We start from the raw sequence: 20,186 nt of genomic DNA on the forward strand, positions 1-20,186 counted from the left end.
AGCAAGACAGTAGCAAGCATCTGTTGCATTGGATTACTAAAAGAAAACTCTGAGACGCCAGTAGTTGCAGCAAGGTCATAGAGTAATGAAAAGCTCAGATTCTGACCTTGAAATGAGATTAGCTGGGCAACCAAGATCACCAAAGAAAAGGTAGTGGTGCCCCAGCAGAAAAAACCAGAACTAATAACCTAGGAGCAGCCAACCTCATAGCACAATTAACAGATGCAGAAGTTTGGCGAACTACGCAGAAGCCCAAGCTGAACTAATGCTGCCAATTTCTCAGATCTGACAATAAGTTTCATTTCAAACCCGAAAAGCTCTGGCCAGTGACAGAATAATGTGCATACACCAAAGAGTCTCAGGCCACAGGCAACAAGAACCACAGGAATAGGTTGCAACAGCAAACTGGTCTTGGCAAACAATAGAGACCCTACAGAATAGAAGCTGGTATAGCAACACACTGAGGAAACAAAGGAGAAAACAGTTTTTTCACAAGGAAAACCCATCAGTCATGGCCATGACATAATCACCTCAAACATCAAAAGACACCTATAGGAAAAATTCTTACATAGAAAAACTGAGCAATATCTGTATTGCCACAAATCCCAACAACAAGGGAACAGTGGTTTGGAAGGGACACTAGGAATAAGACAAACTATTGTGGATACAAAATGACACTTGTCTGCAAAGAAGTCAACCTGAAGACACCACCGAGGAAGACTGTCGATATCAGTTACAGCATATTCTGTGAGGGAAGAACAGTGTTGCAAACAGTCAAGCCTGCTGAAAGGGAGAACAATGAGGGATCCTTCCCAAAAACAAAATAAAGGGCTGCTGGATCAACTCCCCAGAGGCACTAAAGCAAATGGGACTGTGCCACCCTACCCAAGCCATGTGATTTTTGTTTGAATGCTAATATACTTAGGGCTCACATATCAAACAAAATGAAAATTAAAAATACATAGCACTCTCATCACCAGGTCAGACATTATTGTCAAAGATGACAGTTCACCACATATCACAACTTATGAGAAAATTGTGAGCAACTATCTGCTTGTCCTCTTCTGTTTCTACACTACAAACATCAAAGCCTCAAGAAATCCTTTTTATGGAAGTTCATAACTTTTACTTTAATGTATAAAAAATTTGTATATTACAGTACTGTGAACAATTATTTCAAGGTTTGGGTGTGTATAATATATATATATATATATATATATATAGATATATATATATATAATATTATCTATATCTATATCTCATTATCCTATATCTAATCTATATATATATCTATATCTATATCTATATCTATATCTATATCTATATCTATATCTATATCTATATCTATATCTATATCTATCTATAGATATATATATAAGATTAGATATAAACCAATTTTGCCCTTGTTTTAAACAATCCAATTCCTGCCCAACAATCTAAAGAGAGAATTGTATTCAGAATATTGTGTAGATGGAGCACTGAAGTCCTAAGAAATAAGAATGCACCAACAAAAGTCATGCATATTTTATAATACTTGAGCCATAAATGGAAATTTAATGTACATACAAAGTTTATCCTCTGAAAGAAAGTACATTGGAAAAGCTTAAAAATAATACATAATCAGACAGAAAAAGCAGAATGATTAGCTTAAACCTAACCATTACTCACTCTCTCACACTGCTCAATGACTTATAGCCATTAATTCAAATGAATATGGATAGGTACTAAAAATTAAACCTGAAAAGAATCTGTAGATCTTACAGGGAAGGTATTAAGAAAAGGTACAAATGTCACACTTTTACTTGAGGGACACACTTTAAGAATGTTACCCACAAATATCAAAAGTATGCTATGAAAAGTTGTATTTCACAATCTTACATGCAAATACTTTTGAACAAAATCTCTCCATCTATTCAATCACACAATAAACGTGTTAAATCACACAATAAATCACCTCTACAAGAAGCACAAAAATTGATCCCATTGGATCCATTATTACACATTTTCCTTAAGAAATACTGGATGACTATCCAATCTGCTACACTATTCAACCTTCACTACAATTCGTCCCTTTGTTCAACCCCACTTCAACACAGTGAGACTGTTCCTACTACATTACCTCAAGAATTTGCTCTTACTGTACACCTTACCCTCACCGGAATTCCACTGTCAATTTGCCAACTCTGACTATGAACTGTATCCTGAATGTACTTAATGTGGTACCACAAGTATACCATTCCTCTCATTCTGACCCTAAGAAAGTCCAAGTATACCATTTCCTCCCATTCTGACCCTAAGAAAGTTATCTTTGGTTAAATTAAAGTTACTCTCAATATGTCCTGATAAGCCTTTCATTAAAGTTGGTTAAATTAAAGTTACTCTCAATGTACTGATACGCCTTTCAGAATCTCAGTCTTAAGTTTTCAAACTATTAGAAAGTGGCATCTTCATCTAATTTCATACTGTAACTGGAAACTGAAATGTTTGAAACAAGGAACAACGAAAGTTTAACAAAATTAAATCTAAATCAGAATGGGTTTTAGTTAAAATGGTGATTTTAGAGATTTGCTTTTAGATCACCCATTTTTAAAATGGCTGTTATAGTCAGCATTAAACTTTGATACTAATATAGTAAATAATGACTGATAGGACTTCTCGTTTCTGGAATTTCCCGATCCATAAATCATTAATTACTTTTATAAAGTACACACTTGTAATTATACATTATGTAAAACTGCTATTGTTATAAAACAGAATGAACCATATCTCATGATCACGCTGATGATGATGATGTGAACGAGAAGGAGGACCCTGAGTGAGAGCGAGTATGCGAACGCTGACGATTAAGACGGAAGTGATCTTCTGGGAGAATGTCGTCTACAGCCGAGCCCTGAAGAGGACGCAAGGGATTCCTGGCTCGAATACCCCTAGTTGTGGGCCGATTGGCAGGATTTGTAGATAACATGAGTTTCAACAGCTCAGTCTAATTATGAAAAAAAAAAAAAATACAATTAAACAAAACTCAATATATCCTATGCAAGTTAATCCAATTTGTTTTTTCTTGTATGGCTAACACCTTTCATCTCTAACTAGTACGTACATGTACACTCAAGTTTTAACAGAAAATGTTAAATTTGACTTACTGAAGCAAAAACCTACATTACATGCAATGTAACTGTTTTATCCAAGTTAATATCCATAAGAGATAAATCTCCCATCATGCATACCACAATGAATTCATTAAATGCAAACACTAGTCTGAGGTATTTACTTGTTAGCCGATTAGACTAAACAATAAATTAATGAAAAACTTTGAATTTTCATTACCTCCACTAATTAATATTTGAATTTTCATTACCTCCACAAATCAACACTATAAAAAGTATGTGAACACATAGTGCTAAAGTCAGTTTCAAAAGACGGCAAACTAAGAATATATGGCAGTTTCTACAAAAGTGTATAGCACTCCTACTATAGAAGCTGCTTCATCAATTTAAATACAACTTAAACCTAATAAAAGAATTTTTTAAAGCTGACTATAAGATTTGGGAAATTGTAAGAAAAAAATAAACATACCTCATCAGGGTATTTGTCACAAAACCCATCTGGGAACTTGCCTTCCCTTAGATTAGACATAACAGACAGTCGTTCCATCCCAGTTGAAAATGGTACTAACATCTCAAAGAAAATGAGTCCCAAAGAGTAGATGTCCACTTTGTAGTCATATACTAGGTTGTTCACCTAAAAAATCAAATAATGTGTATTTAGAAATAATTAGCTATATAAACTTTAAAATTTACATGACACCAAATCATAACGATTTTCTTTTACCATTAAAAAGCAAACGACTTTAAATCTACTATGGAGCAATACCACCAACAGATGTTTCATTCAACAAGACCACTGAAAAGACAATGCTGTAACTTTCCAGATGTAAATCATACTGAAGGTTACTTTACTTGCAGTGGCCCTTCAGCCTCCCTTCATCATAATTATAATGATATTTAATACAGGAGCTATGGTATGAAAAACAAAACCGACAAAAATTTTCACAAATACAAAATTTTACAAGAACATTACAATAAAATTTATCAAAAATTAATGCTAAAGAATAAATCGCATTACACAGACATAAGCTGGTGTTGAATCTTCCAAGTCAAAGTCCAAAGAGGTCTAAGACATGGCATTAAGTAACTGTTCAAAAAATACTAAACTCCCCCTCCCTGTAATGCAGGTGCCACACACCTATAGAGAGGCCACTTTCTACAGATTCACCCAATGGGAACTTGGACATCATGTCTTCACCCTTACTGGATGAGTAAATATGTAGCTCCTCAGGCCAGGTAAACTTGAGGTCGGCCAACTTATGAAAAAACACATCAATGGAAAGCGGGATATGCAAATGTACATGGTGAAAGAAAAAAAACAAATTTTCCCTACCTTCCATGAGAAATTAAAAATGACTATTTACAACCCCTGGTGGGGCCTCATTGACAATACACTCATAAATTTTACCAACATATTTCTAATAAATAAATTTATTTTGTTGTAAAATTATAATTACTGCTCGCACAATATCAAAACAGATAAGAAATAAAAGCAGTAACAAATTCTTTGCATATTTGTTGTTGAAAAATATTTATGTAAATTTACTGAGAACAAAGATTCAGTATCTTTTTTTTTTTAAATTTTAAAGTAGGGCCTCGATAGTCGCGGGGGATAGGGCCCAGAACCCCCTGTGATAAGTAAATACCCGTGTTATCCTGGTGCCCCCCACCCCTCAAAAATTGCTAAAAACTGCCTACTTTAATAGTTAACCCACCCAAGACCACTATTCCAATGTTTATAACTGCCTAGTTTAGTTCAAACACCAAATATGCCTTCAACTATCACCTGAAACTAAATTCAAGATAGTTTCACAGTTATTTTACAACATTAGCCTTAAAAATATATGTAGTATCCGTGCTACTGTACATATGTAGCCTACTAGCCTATGGATTACAGCTAGAAGCCTACATATGCATGCTCATGTGGCCCTCTTTTCTTCACAACACATGTTAATATATTACATGTATAATAACCTTCATCTGACATTTAGGCTTCTTTCCCATAAGAGTAAAAGAATCCGGGCTTTTGGATGCCCCATAATTAACTTGTTTATATGGGTACAATTTAAAGAACGCGGCGAACACGACTTCAATAACAACATAAAACGTGGGCTGGCCAGTGTTGCCAAATGGGAATGGCAATTCCTTGCTAGATTTTGCTCCACAAAGTGCTAAAAAATTCACATCATACACAACAATGCCACCCAGCCAATTTCAACCAAATGCTCTCTTTTTCGATTAAAACACATTTATAACATTCACAGTGTACTTATACATTACGTTACATGATTCTTAATAATTTCGAAACCTATTCTGTTCAATTCCTGAAAATGGTTCTTACATGATATATCAAACATAGTAGAATAAAAGAAATATTAAACTTAACATTACAAAGTTTTGATGTCAAAATACGTATGCTAGATGTATTTGAAAACAAATACAAGTTTTCCTGCCAGATGCTGGATTGAAAATTTTCTTGCTAATTCCCTCAAGAAAATGAAAGGTAGCATTAAAAATGCGAAATTGGTAACACTGGACTCAACAGATCTGTGTTAGTAGTACAAAAGATAGTTATTGTATCATTAAAAATATAAAAATAAACTAAGTCACAAAGCCGATTCTATTCATGTTTTTCTAAACACCTACCCTAAAAGGAAAACTTTATTTTGTTTGTTTCATTGTGCCACAAACCCTTGACAATGTAGAGTACATATGATCATTCCAAACTATTATTTACTACCAGAATAACAATGATATTGTGTATTGAAAATGAATGTTACGTACATTCCCAAACATTATTACTACCATGACTAGTACTACAGTATTACAATTTTGAAAGATAATCTTGCTGTGAACGCTACCATAATTTGATTTTCATATACGTATGTACATTTTGTCAGCTGGCTGGCTTTGCATAGATAAAAGTCGATTTCACAGATATGAAATTATTCCACGAATACCCTTTTTATTATAAAGATATGACGATAATATAGAAGGTAAAAAATGGATTTACGCATTTCGTTTACGATTCGTCGCAGAGAGAGAGAGAGAGAGAGAGAGAGAGAGAGAGAGAGAGAGAGAGAGAGAGATTTTATTTCATTTACGCTTCTTCGTCGCGGAGAGAGAGAGAGAGAGAGAGAGAGAGAGAGGGAGAGAGAGAGAGAGAGAGAGAGAGAGAGAGAGATTATTTCATTTACGCTTCATCGCCGAGAGAGAGAGAGAGAGAGAGAGAGAGAGAGAGAGAGAGAGAGAGAGAGAGAGAGAGAGAGAATTCTTTCTTCAGATCTCCATTACATGAAGAACGAGTAAAAATGTATTTTATTTTAACCTTTGGAGAGAGAGAGAGAGAGAGAGAGAGAGAGAGAGAGAGAGAGAGAGAGAGAGAGAGAGAGAGAGACTGTTGCCTGATTTGGTTGTAACATTGACAGATATCCATTAGCAAAAGTTGAATAATAGTTGTGTATTGAGAATAATGATAATTTTAATAAAACTGTTGTTTTACTGTGTCTAATCATATTGCACGTATTATTACCTTATTATAGTATTATGATATGAACATAGGGATCTACCATTTGCATTCTGGTTTTGTTTACATTCTTAAAATAATCAACTGATGTCATTTTACCAATATCATCACTGTTTTTATTTGCCGAATGGAACTTAATTCAGAGATATGCCTATAATGTATAAGGTGAGAATGGTTTTATTACCTTTATAGTCAGTTAATATCATAATGTGAATCTGTTCATGTATGTTGGTGGTTATCACACTGCAACTAGGTTTAGCCTACCAATGAACATCATACATATACCTTGAATAGGCTATTTATTATGAAGATATGCCAATAATATATGAGGTGAGAATAGTTTTATTACCTTTATTGTCAGTTAATATCATAATGTGAGTCGTTTCATGTATGTTGGAGATTATCGGACCGCGGCCGAGGCTTAGCCTACCGATAAACATTGCATACGCAAAACGTTTGTCCCACAAGGCTGTGATTCAAACCAGCGATATAGCATGAGAAGCGGTCTAAGAAAAAACCTGTGAATGACCGATTCCGTGATTACTTATCGGCGATTAAGCGATGCCCCACTGTATATATTTTTTCTAGTATTCTTTTGCAATTTTCTTTGTAAAATTACATTTACAACCAACATACTTCCATAAAAGACAAGAACAAAAAATAACAGCAACCCCTTGGTATATTTACAAGCAAATTTACAAAAAGACGTCATGTGAGAGAGCGACACAGAACATTCCCCCCTCGAGTCACAAACACTACTGAAGTCCTGAGATGCCCACACTCATGATCTTAATCAGTATAAAATTTGCCATAAACGAATTTATGAGCTATATAAGTATTGGCACCTCTTTCACGGCCAATTCTTTCCAAATCGATGGTGCGTAATATTGTTTAACTACAGGATCAATCCATCCATAAACCCAAACCTATTATTACTACTCCCGAGGATCAATCCGTCCATTAAGGGTTAAAGATTTTCTACATTTCGAAACTAATGTAGTTATGTGACCCTTCCTTTTGTTTTCAATTAGCACACATACCATCTGCCTTGATGGTTGGCTGCATTTATCCTGAATTCTATCACATTTCTGCATACCCATTTGGAATGCCAAAAAATACCACCGCAGTGGCAATACATTCTCTAGTGTTATATAAATGCAACAAAGCTCAGCATCGACTTGAACAGATATTGTCGATATCTTTAGTCAATGCCGAGGATGAGGTAGAAGCCCTCTGTCAGGGACTTCAGCACTCCAGCATGCTGAATTACACTGCTGAATACAGCACTGATGATTGGCTACCCTTCCTCAGCATCCTTGTGAGTAAGACGGAAGATACTCTCCGTATTCAAATAAATTAATCAGTAAGGAAGTCCGGACAGCCCTGGAGAAATGGTATGGTAGTGAGAGCCCGTTAAGAAGATTATTTCCGAAAATGTATCCCCGACTGACAACACCAAGAAAATTGACTTGATCATATACTACCAGAATTGGAGGACACGCGACCTAATTATGAAAATAACCCCTCCCCAAAGGTACGAGAACCACTGAAGCAGATGCATGTGGTGTACCAGTATACATGCCCAGTCCACGATGGCAGCAGCGCCTACATAGATATGACCAGCATGCGCCTGTCTAAGAGACTCTCCTGCCACGCCAAAGAGGGGGCTATCAAGAATCACACCCACAGGCCATCTCCCGGGATGTGTTCATCCAGAACATGAAGATCATCGGGAAGGCCCCTGATGCCCGTCAGTTACGCCTGCTGGAGGCGCTTCTCATCCAGCATATAAAACCAGCACTAAATATGATGCAGGAAGAATTTCTCCTCCCCACAAGTATAAGAACACCTGCCACCAACAACGACACCATCAATCGAGACAACTCTTCGGAAGACAATGCCCCCAAAACGAGAAAGCCCTGCAGCCAACGAAAATCAAATTAGCCGTGACATCGCGCAGCATAACGCAACGTCCAACGTCACCGCACAGCTCAGGAGGTGTAAACGGCTGCGAAGCCTGCAGCTTCACAACCATCGACACAGCGAAAGTGGCTTGAGACCTGACTCAAGCCACCAAGGAAAAAGAAGACTTACCACCACCAGCCAATAGGAGATCAGCATGGGACAGAACCCCTGCTGACGACCCCAAATATAAGGAGGACGGACACCAAACCAAAACCAGTTCACCTCAACTTTTCACCTAGAGGATGTCTGGCACCTCAAGATGAAAGCTCGCTTCAAGTAAGAAAGAAAGACAGAAAGAAAGAAAGAGAGAGAGAGAGGAGAGAGAGAGAGAGAGAGAGAGAGAGAGAGAGAGAGAGAGAGAGAGAGAGAACCGTTAATGACTTTGATGACTATGATATAATTTATCTGTAAAATTGAAATATATACGCCAATCTTGACCCTGTAGTATTTGATAATGGCCTCTATAGGCACTCTACTAGCCTGTTTAAGTAGCACGGAAAAAGCCGCTATTCAAAAAATAGAGAAGAATCTTTACAAGCATAATGCTGGAGAGAAATGTGGGGTACAATGGATTTTCCTACATTCTTACATAATTTTTTAATTTATAAACTAAATCTTACTGATTCACTATAGTATTTTCTTTAATAAATTGATATTGCTGTTAACATTAATCTTTAATATTTGAAAATTAGTAAATCATTTACTTATCATACAAGAAACATACATCTCTGTAAGAGAGAGAGAGAGAGAGAGAGAGAGAGAGAGAGAGAGAGAAAATTATTAATTCTATCAAATATCTTTTAATCTTATTAGACTTACTAATAAAGTATTTATCAATATTAATATTTGAAAATTAGTAAATCATTTTTGTACCATAAAAATGTATTTAGTTGTGAAAATAAAATCAAATTACAATAATTAGTAAATATTTATTATCAGAAACCCTGCAAATAGGAGAGTCCGTAAATCTTAAGAACACGAATACGAGGGGGGGGGAGCTGACAGACCCCCTTATTCACACATGGATACCAGATCACGCCCCATAGCTGAAATCCACAAATACTGAAAACACCTTTAAAAATGCTTATATAACTGCCTATTTTGATAGTTCAAAAACAAGAAAAACCCTCTAAAAATGCTTATACCTGAGTATTAATATAATAGTTTTATCACAAAAAAACGTGCATCTTGTCACAAAAACTATATGAAAATAAGTATGTAATTTGTGAATATTTCTCAGTGAAAAATACTTCGAATAGTAAAATTTTCCATGAATATTGGGTATAAGTAGTCCATGGAAAAATCTGTAATTAGGCGAGTCTGCAAGTCGTGAGTCCACGAATAGCAGGGGTCAACTGTATTCGAATGCAGGTACAATAAAACTCACTAAAAAACAGACTTACTAAAGCAAAATCCTCCCAACCATGAAGACTAAACACACCATAGGCATAAAAATTGTAAAGGAGTTGAACTTTAAAATAACAAATACTACCTGTTCAGGACTCATGTACAACTGCGTTCCCACCCTGTGGGTATGAAGATGTTCAGAAAATAACGAAGGATTGCCATCTGCCGGAGTTCGGATTTCTTGTTCACCCTCAGTGATAGTTGTCACAAGGCCAAAGTCTCCTATTTTTATTTCACCATCCAATGAAAAGAAGATATTGGAGGGCTGAAACCAAAATTAATATCTTTAAAAATTACAAAAAACAGAACCAATGTCTATAGTATACAGGCCTGACCAAAAAAGGTTTCTGAAAACAATATCCTAATTCACATGATGAAAACTTTAAATAATGGGCATATTCAAAACTGCAAGAAACAACACTTTTGTTTATACTCCCTCCAATCAACTGGTGTCCACATAGTCATAATGAACATTTATATACACTGATGAAGCTACCACCCAAATATGAAAAGGCAAATTTTCCAGAATAATCCTGCCCTTCACTGAATTTTGTTACCATGGATAACAAGAATATCTAGCATTAAAAAATCTTAACACTGTCCAAAGATGACTGGTCAAGAAATTCTAAATTAAAATAACTACTGTACATACTATTAGGCTTTATCGCAAGTACACAACAGACCACAAATGGCTATAACATCCCTGGTCTAAACTTAATGTTATTTATGTAGTATATACGTAATAGAGTACAATAACTTGGGCTGAAATTAAAAGATTATTTTGTAACATACGTAATGATGTCAATGAACCTAATCACATACAAAATTTTATTACCATACATAGAAAAAGCAAAAACACATTTTATGTTAAATATAAAATTTAAAATATAAAACAAATGTACATACCTTAAGATCACGATGCATCATTTGATTATCATGTACATATTCCACAGCACGTACAATATCATTAAACATACTATAAATGATTTTTTCCTGTCGAGACTCACAGTTTTTCAAGAGCCAATCTTTTAAACTCTCCTTTTGGCACAGTTCCATTTGAATATAAAGGAAAGTTTTGGGACGAGGCTGATTTTCAACCTTAACTTTTGAAGCTGTATCTTCAACTGTAATACCAAGACTTAATGTGCGTGGTCGTTCATCAACAGAAGTACGACCACATGGCGTTGGTTGACTTTGCACACGTCGTCTCTTTGCATTGTTATCACTAATAAATAAATCTGGACTCTTGTCATCTTGGTCATTATTTTTCTGACTAGAGTATGCAGAAGAACTGTTTTGTGAGCTATGAACAGATAAACTATTCCCACTATGAGGAACACAAATAGGCTCCATAAAAGCTACAGACTGACTATCATCTAATGGAAGATCGGACACTTGTCTTCCACTTGCACGAGGTTCACTAACTGATAAACAATCTTTAGTATTATCACAGGTATTTTCAGAAATATTTTCTTTCTTAAGATTATTTGTACTTACACCACCTTTAACCACCGAATTCTCAAATACAATATCAAATGAATCATCGTCACACTGTGCACTAGAAAACTGTTTATTGGACTGAGCACAGGAATCTGACTCTGAACTATCACTATCACTATCATCACTGTCTGCTGAGTCTTCATTCCCAAATGAAGCATTATTTGAATACTCAGTCATCTGAGGATAATTGAGCTTCTTCACAACTTCAGAAAGAGAATCCTGTGTTCTATCCAAAATCTTATCAACTGTTGTAGCTTTGTTGTAATTCTTATCCTGAGTCTCCTCATATGGAGAAAACACAGAATTTGAGAATGTATCGCTGTGGAAGCAAAGAAATATTTCTTTTTAAGAATAGTACCATAATCTTCTGTTTCTTATAAAAAAACTGTACTAAAAACTTATTTTTAAGAAATCTCATGGTTGATGTATCCATACTAAAAATTTACATTATTTAATAAATTTCATGGCTGATATATCCATTACAAAGTTGAAAATGCATCATATTGTCTTACATCAATTACAATTATCAATCTAAGAAATTAAGAAAATGTCAAAGGAAGGAAAAAACACACAAAAATTTGTCTGGTATTATCCCGCACATCATACTGATAAAAAATAAAAGATCAAGAAAAGCTTTCCTCCATCTTTCACTAATTAATTCTTCAATGTGCTAAATAGCACCTGCAATTGGTATGCTTTTAAAAATTCACTGGAATATCTACATAAAAGCTTCAATAATTACAAACATGGTGTGCATCCAGCTTTATCAATGAAAGTAAGGGTCAAAAAGCTAACTACGAAGTCTACAGCAACTAACCTGTTCTTCCAGAGATTGTCCTCTTCACTGTGCCAACCAACAGGTGGTGACTCTAACCAGCTATTATAATATCGCACAATATTTGTGTGATTGAGTTTGGCAAGTGCTCGAACTTCACGCTTAACCCTTTCTGCAGATTCTTCCCTGCGAAACAATATTAAATTGCACTACAGTCAATCCTCTTTAATCATTATACATAATAATACAATATTACTATACTTGCCCACATGGTACGACAAGGAGAAAAAAGGGAAACAAGTAAAGGAAATATGCTAAAAAATAAGAAATTTAAAAGGAAGACAAAAGATGAAAGGGAAAAAATATGGAGGAGGAAGCACACAGGTAAATTAAATGACAAAATAGAAAAAGGGGAGGAGGACATCAACTGAAGAGAAAGAATGGAGGAAGAAATATTTTTCACAATAAAATAAGTTATTTCTATACTTGACATTTACAAAGATCTACAATTTGGAGCTTCACTCTCACTCAGCAGTTGAAAAAAAGATAGATAACAATAGAACAACTCCATTTGCCTGACTCTGTACACTGGACTGTGGGGAGGCTGGGTGGGTACAATGAATATGTTAGGTAAACATAAAATAACAGATTTTGCTAAGAAAATTGGTATTATTACTAAGAACCTTGCCTAACGTTCGTATAGCTGATTGTCACACAAACAAAGGTGGTAGGCAAGTGCAAAATCACCTAAGGTTAGTATTACTGTTAAATCAAATGGTGACCCTCACCTGATGTAGGAAATCCCACTAGTAGCTCTTTGCCTCTAGTTAAGGATTGACATCAGGAATAATGGACATGTAGGGAATGCCATGCTCAGAGGTGTTAGCTCTGATGTAAAGCTCAGAGGTGGTGATCTCTCCCAAAACATTTTGTCATTTAATGTAAAGACAAACCAAAACAAAATGCAAATACCTACTGAATAGAAAATGTACACTTATACACAACGCGTACCTTCACACTCCCTGTAACCCAATACCAGGATTCAAAAATTAGGAGGAAAGGGTTTCCTCCTTGCAGTTCAAGCAAAGATACAGTAGTCCCAGCAGCAACTAAGGGACTTGAAGTATGACAATTTTTATAAGGGATTTCCACAGCCTCTAAATAGCTTGACAAAAACATAACTGAATCTCCACTGCAACACCTCTACCAAGTCTTCTAATAACAAATCTATAAAATTCTAAAACAGTCATGGCATGTATTTCATGAGCCTTTACCTTAACCACAGGTAAAAAGGAATCATTTAGATTAAGAGAGCTTGGCAAACTTAAGAACAAATAAACAAGGAAATGGCATTCTCAGACATGAAGAATACTTGGATTCCTAACACCGTGGAATAAATGATGTACATTTCCCTTAAAGATTTAACTCCGCACATACAAATCTTAAGGCCTCTACTAGACTTACGAAGGCCTCCTTTCATTACCACTCATGAAGTCGGATTTGGAACAGTGATAAAATAGGGAGGAACTTGGCTTTCATGTCATTTTTCCCTCTGGGGAGCAGCAAAAAGAATAATACATCACCATTCAAAATGCCAGCAGTAGCAAAAAACTTTCCAGGATGATTATATAGAGGTTTCTTCCCTTCTCTAAACAAAGGCCCAATATTTCTAGGTTCCCTAGAATAACTACCCATCCTACTTTTTTTATTCATATGCATACGATTTCTAGCATCCTCACATCTAGAGGGATGCCTGTCAGAAGTAAAGGTCTGTTATTCCGCCAACTTAGATATGATCTGATATTTGATGGAATTGGTAATGAGTGTGTCTTGGGTAGAAGACCTGTCCCAGCACTCCCTAGAATCAAATAGGTTTTATTCTTAGTCAAGGAATGGGTACTAACTTCTCCAGTGAGGACTTGTTTCCTAGAGGAAACTTGTGAAAACTGTGAGAAACAAGTTTACTCATGTTTCATACGAAAGGCCAAAAACTCCAAATCTTTCTCCATTCCCAGATAGATTATCACCAAGGATGGGATTAGTACTGATGCTACAATATTCACTATTATTCCCAGCTTCACAGTGAGGTTGGGGACCAAATCTTTTGCCCTCAAGATCCCTTAGTGGGAACTGGCCATAACAAAAAAATAAACTTCAATCATCTAAGTTATAATAATTACACTGAAAGTAGTCTTGTAAGTAATAAAATATCAAGAATACCGTGCCAAGTTCAATACCTCAAGATCTTACAAAACAGGTGCACCAGCAACCAGTAGTGGTAGTGCTGGAGGACAGCACATACAACATACAGGCCAAACAAGATGCTCTCGCGGCCATTGGGCAGAGACTAATGTAATCATCACTCAAGAAGCCATGTGATGCACAGATTATTTTTTCCTATCCAAAGTGATTAGAGGACTGTAAGCCAACGTCCTCCCAGGTTATGGTGAAGATGACAGAGGGGGAACTGGTAGTGGCCACATCCCACTATCTGCTAGCAAGACAGTCACTGAATTAACTAATGCAGCCTAGAGGTTGGCTCCTTTACTGGCACGGATGCAGACACACCTTCTCTTGCATATAAGGAAAGCAAAACAGCTGATGTTGCAAGCTTACCTTCTTTTTCTTCCTTTTACATTTTACTAATTCTGCTACAGAAGCCATGAGGACCACATATGTATCCTGTTGCATTCTAGTTTGAACTGTAGGAAAGATAAAAGGATGATGATGAAGATTGGAATGGATTGGGCATAGACAAGTGCGTAGGGTTGTTAAGGAGTTCCCACTAGGAGCACTACCTTGCTAACTAGGCCTAGGCCTACCTATTCCATATTGGGACAAAAATGTTTAATCAACTGTTTCTTGTGCCAATCTACTCACCTTTTCATGTGTTATAGACCTATTCCTGTGCTATATGTTTTCATAAAATTAATGAGCCAAGCTCTATACTCATGACAGTGATCTTCTAAATCCGGCTTCACAAATTGTCTTACTATATGATGAAGAAAATCTATATAAAACAGAAAAATACACCAAAAATTCAATGCAGTACAAAAAATCATCAAAATCTTTTCCCAAAAGCCTCAGCATTTTCCCAGTAAACAAGCCCACAGCAGAAAACTTAAGGATAGCAAACAGAGTGGCTCTATCATTACCTATCACATGGAATGTGAACAAGCAGGTGAAACAGGCCAGTAGACCTGGTACCATCCCTCTATTTTCTCTCCTTTTTTGCAACCACCAAAGGAGCCCATGGTTCAAAAACTTGAGAGCTAAATGAATGCTGGGTAAGATTCACAGAAATCAAACATTTAGGCAGTAGAAAAATGACATATTCTTTAATCAACATTTATTTTGCATGGCTAAGGACACAACTAGTATGTGAAGAGTAAGCCTGTATAATTATCTCACGTAACCAGAATAAAAAAGTGTTCTTGTACACTTCCCTTCTGGACCAGCCTGTGCTAAGAAAAATTCAACAGCACCTAGGGCTTAGGTGACGAGCCCTCTTTAGATAGCATTGCAGTGCTCTGACTGGACAAACCAAGAGCTGCTGTTGATAATTTTCCACAGTCATTCAGCGAAGGAATAGAAAAACGAAGCAAATCTGTTATTATGCATCGAGGAATTCTGGGTCTTAGCCACGAATTCTGGGACAAATTTGAAGGCCACAGACTCCAAACTCCTGGTGTGTTTAACATCATAACTTAGGCCATGAAGCTGCCCAATTCTTCTCGAAGAAGCCAAGGCCAACAGGAAAATTGCATTTAGTCAGATCCCTGTCTGATGACCGAATGGAGCTCGAGTGAGACTTCTCAGGACAGGAGCAAGATCCCACACAGGAGGCTTGAGTTCTCTTAGTGAACACGACTCTGTTCGAAACTCCAGAACAACAAGATTTCCCAGGATGAAGGATGTCCACACCTTCAGGTGCAAAACCAAGCCCAAGGGCACTCTGCAGCTCTGACAGCTGAAACTGAAAGACCTTTCTCAACCCTGAGGAAGACTGGATAATCCGCTATCCTCTAAACCATGAAAAGGATAACGAACACAGTACTTCAGGTGCAGTGCCTGATTTGGACAAGGATTTGAATAATTCATTTTTTAAGAACCCAGGAAAATCATGATTGGAGTTGCAGGTGCTCCCAATCATATGCACAGTGTTGCTTAAAAAGAGTAAATCATGAAGTACTAGGGTACAATATGGTCTCTCCCATTGAACCAGGTTCTTGTTTTGAGTCCTAGTCGACAGAGCCCAGATACTGCATGCATTTTACATTTTCCTATAAATAATTAAGATATTATTAATTTGTCTTAGATTAAGCCAGCCTTGTACTGTCATGGACGCTTGCTCTTGGACAGCCTGTGAAGACATTGTAAGGTAAGGAATGCAAAACTACAACATGCAAATTATTAATTGTCCTCCATCAGAAATCTAAAATAATCAATATTCTTAACACAAATAAACATCATCAGATTTGATTTAATTTATAAAAATTTGTACTTACTTGGAGGGGAGAGTTATTCTCTTAACAGCATACTCATTTTCATCAAGGTTGTTATACACTTGAAACACAACACCAAATCCCCCTCGGCCAAGGCACCTCATAGGCTTAAAATCGGTTAAATATCTGTAAAGCAATAAAATTCAGTTACCTTATAAGTTTTCATTCAATACAAAATTTTCTAAAGCATATTTAGTACTTTGTAATATGAAATGCAGAAGTTTACATAAGCTTTTTTACTTCCAAACAAATAATAAAGAAATACCAAAAGATGGAAAATGCTTGTGATTGGTTTAACTTGAAAAGCAAAAGTAAACGTCCCATTTAAATGTTCCATTAACACCAAAAACTACAGGGTTGGCAAAAACCAATGGTTTTGTTAAAAAAAATACCAAAAACCATGGTTTTTTGGTTTATACCATGGAATATGTTTTTTTCTGGTTTATTTAACCAAATTAATTCCTGTGCTACTTGGTATAAAATATCAGATATTTAGATGATATTCACACAAATCTGTGTGCCTATATGTGTTTGACATTCCATTATCAGCCATTTATCATTTATTGCCATATCTCTAGAAATTAGACTAGAAATTAGAACACTTTAGTTACGAGTCAAAATCTTTAGTTATATGAAATATACTTCAAATAGCTGCATATTTGTGTGTGTGTGTGTGTGTGTGTGTGTGTGTGTGTGTGTGTGTGTGTGTGTGTGTGTGTGTGTGGAAGAGAGAGAGAGAGAGAGATGAAGAGAGAGAGAGAGAGAAGAGAGAGAGAGAGAGAGAGAGAGAGAGAGAGAGAGAGAGAGAGAGAGAGAGAGAGAGAGAGAGAGATCAAATTAAAATATTTGGTTGGTAAAAACTTATGCCCTTGAAGATAATGTACATACATACATATCTCTCTCTTCAGGTGCCATTGAAGTGGACTGTTTACTAAAACAGAGATAGAGAGCAACAGAGTGGGACAATATGTGCTGTTGGGAAAGAGACAGACAAAGAATGAGAGAGAGAGAGAGAGAGAGAGAGAGAGAGATTGTGTAGTTGAGTGGATGTGTCATGTATAATGTCTGTGTCTGACTGACTTACAAGTTTGGATCTGGTTAAGCAAAATATTAAGTTACCAACTTACCATTTTGAAGCAAGATTTTATATATTATATCAATGAGCTCTCCTGACTTTCTATATCCAAAAATAGCTTTTATTTATTACATCTAAAAATAAAGTAAATAAATAACACAGAGTTAGATAATAGATTAATATTATTATATGATCATATGTCAAGTTGGCAACTGTAAGAGCACTACCAATCTGCCAGCATGCCTGGCATGTTACTGTTACAGAGTTATGGTGCAATCACTAACTGGTTTTCTAATAAAGTGCAAGTAATCAGTCCTGAAAAGCATTCGCCTAATCAGCAGTTTATAGTAAACTGACCAATATGACAGATAGAAAACCAGACTACATTTGGAAATTTTATTTAAAAAAAGTGTGGAAGACATAAAAGGGTATAGAGCTATTTATAAAAAAATGCCAAAAAGCAATGGAAGGGCAGATAGATGATAGCTAGAATGAAGGCTCATTACAGTAACTGCTCTGCCTTGGAAACTGGCGATGATATTGGTGAGTAAAGGTGTAATAAAAAGATGTTGGTAATTGATATGATTTAGGGGGTAATTTTTGTGTTACTTAGGCTAAACCAGGAAACTGAAATTGGCTTGACTAGGATACTGAAATTGACACTGAAGGACCTGTCACCTATTGTAATTCAGTAATGTCAAGTAGGTTACATACTCTAGTTCACAGTAGCCTAGGGTAATATGATGAAAGAATTTTGTTCTTGGCCAAACTCTGATTCTGTAGCACTTAATTGTAAAGCAATGTCTTTCGCAGAAGAGGAATATCCAGAATTCCTACCAATTATACTTGAAGATGGAAGTCAAAGCATATCCTTTTGACAAAGCCACCTTGTTTGAAACATCATTCATTTCTCATCTCGCCAGTTGCTCCTGGTGGAGAACACTAAAAGGCAAAATTGATGTCGATGTAATAGAAGATATCTGTGGTTTGCTGAATGGAGTCGCTTCAAGTGCGAATGTTGAGAGAATCTTCTCTACGTTTGGCTTGGGACACTCTAAACTCAGAAACGAACTGGGTATAGAGAAGGCTGAGAAGTTGCTTTTTTTACACAAAGTTTTGAACAAGGACTACAATTTTGATGAGGCAGACTAGATTTTCTCTTCTCAAGTCTATAGGTTTTCATTTTGGATTAAGTTATCACTCACCAAATGGTATTTATTTTTGTAATTTTTTTTTATTTGATATCAGTCACTCAATGGTATTTATTTTTGTACATTTTTTATTTTATATTAATCACCAAATGGTATTTATTTTTGTAATTTTTTTGTTTATTTGATTCATATTCTAATTTTGGTTATATATACAGTATTAAAAAAAATATAAATTATTTACCAATTTCTTTTAACCTAATCAACTAAAGTTTACCCTAGTATTAATATGTTCAGTTACTTCTTATGTCATGTGTGGTTTTGTAATACAAATAATATGTTCTAAGATATGACTTTGAATGTAGTACTAGTTGATTAAACATAATGTTAAGTACAAAAAAATCAATATTATCTCAAAAAAGTTGTGGAAGAAGCATGAAGAAAAATAGAAAATAAAATAAAGAAAAATAAAATAAACATTAAAACTTTTAAAAAACATACAAACCAAAAAACAATGGTTCTTCTTACTGGTTTAAACCATTTGGTTAAAATGGCCAACTCTGTAAAACTGTCTTCAGGATTAAGTGGATTGCATGGAAAAGCAAATAATTGTTACAAATATTATAACCATTTTACTTATGCTTTATTTCATGAGCCATTTACAAACATTCCTAAATTGAGGGCAACTGCCAAATAGGTACAATAGCAATGAACAGAGTTTGGTTTACATAAATACTAGAACAATGGGGAGGGATTTTTAATGTTGCTCATGGTACCACAAATAAAGGAAAATTGGAAGTCTTACTTCAATGATATGATAAACTGGTGGAAAAGAAAAAGCTGAAACGGATCAACTTCCACAGAGATGACCAAATGCCTCTTGTTTATAAGAGATATAGTAATCAATTAGCTGTAACCAACCTACCTCATCTACCACCTCAATATTAGGTACTGAAGGAAAATTGAATTAACACCATGAACAAAACCATGGTACTTCAAAAGTGTTTGAAGGTAAACAGAAAGGTTCCTTTTCCTGATTAATGCCATCCTGAGTCACTTTTTGCCAAATCTGCTTTTCATTCTAAAAATTAAAATTTTCTTTACAGAAATTATAAAGCTGAGGCACATAATTAAGACCTGGATCTCTGAAACATTCTGAAGCCTTTTCCCTTCCAAAG

At 35.6% G+C, this 20,186-nt stretch overlaps 1 protein-coding gene and 1 long non-coding RNA gene across 2 annotated transcripts in view; one reads left to right on the forward strand and one right to left on the reverse strand.

Annotated features, from left to right (window-relative positions):
- Positions 1-2,886, forward strand: part of LOC135223753 (uncharacterized) — a 108,263-nt gene extending 105,377 nt beyond the window's left edge. Inside the window, exon 3 of the long non-coding RNA XR_010316579.1 lies at positions 2,755-2,886. This is a non-coding gene — a long non-coding RNA (uncharacterized LOC135223753). The remainder of the gene's footprint in view (positions 1-2,754) is intronic.
- LOC135223752 (eukaryotic translation initiation factor 2-alpha kinase 3-like) overlaps positions 1,413-20,186 on the reverse strand; it is an 85,712-nt gene continuing 66,938 nt past the window's right edge. The window contains exons 12-17 of the mRNA XM_064262508.1: positions 16,789-16,911; positions 12,323-12,466; positions 10,912-11,824; positions 10,091-10,270; positions 3,577-3,741; positions 1,413-2,983 (exon numbers count right to left, since the gene is read on the reverse strand). Coding sequence (XP_064118578.1) covers positions 2,774-2,983; positions 3,577-3,741; positions 10,091-10,270; positions 10,912-11,824; positions 12,323-12,466; positions 16,789-16,911 — 1,735 coding nt within the window. The 3' untranslated portion in view covers positions 1,413-2,773. The remainder of the gene's footprint in view (positions 2,984-3,576; positions 3,742-10,090; positions 10,271-10,911; positions 11,825-12,322; positions 12,467-16,788; positions 16,912-20,186) is intronic.

Source organism: Macrobrachium nipponense, chromosome 10 (genome assembly GCF_015104395.2).
Source record: "Macrobrachium nipponense isolate FS-2020 chromosome 10, ASM1510439v2, whole genome shotgun sequence".
Lineage (NCBI taxonomy): Eukaryota > Metazoa > Arthropoda > Malacostraca > Decapoda > Palaemonidae > Macrobrachium > Macrobrachium nipponense.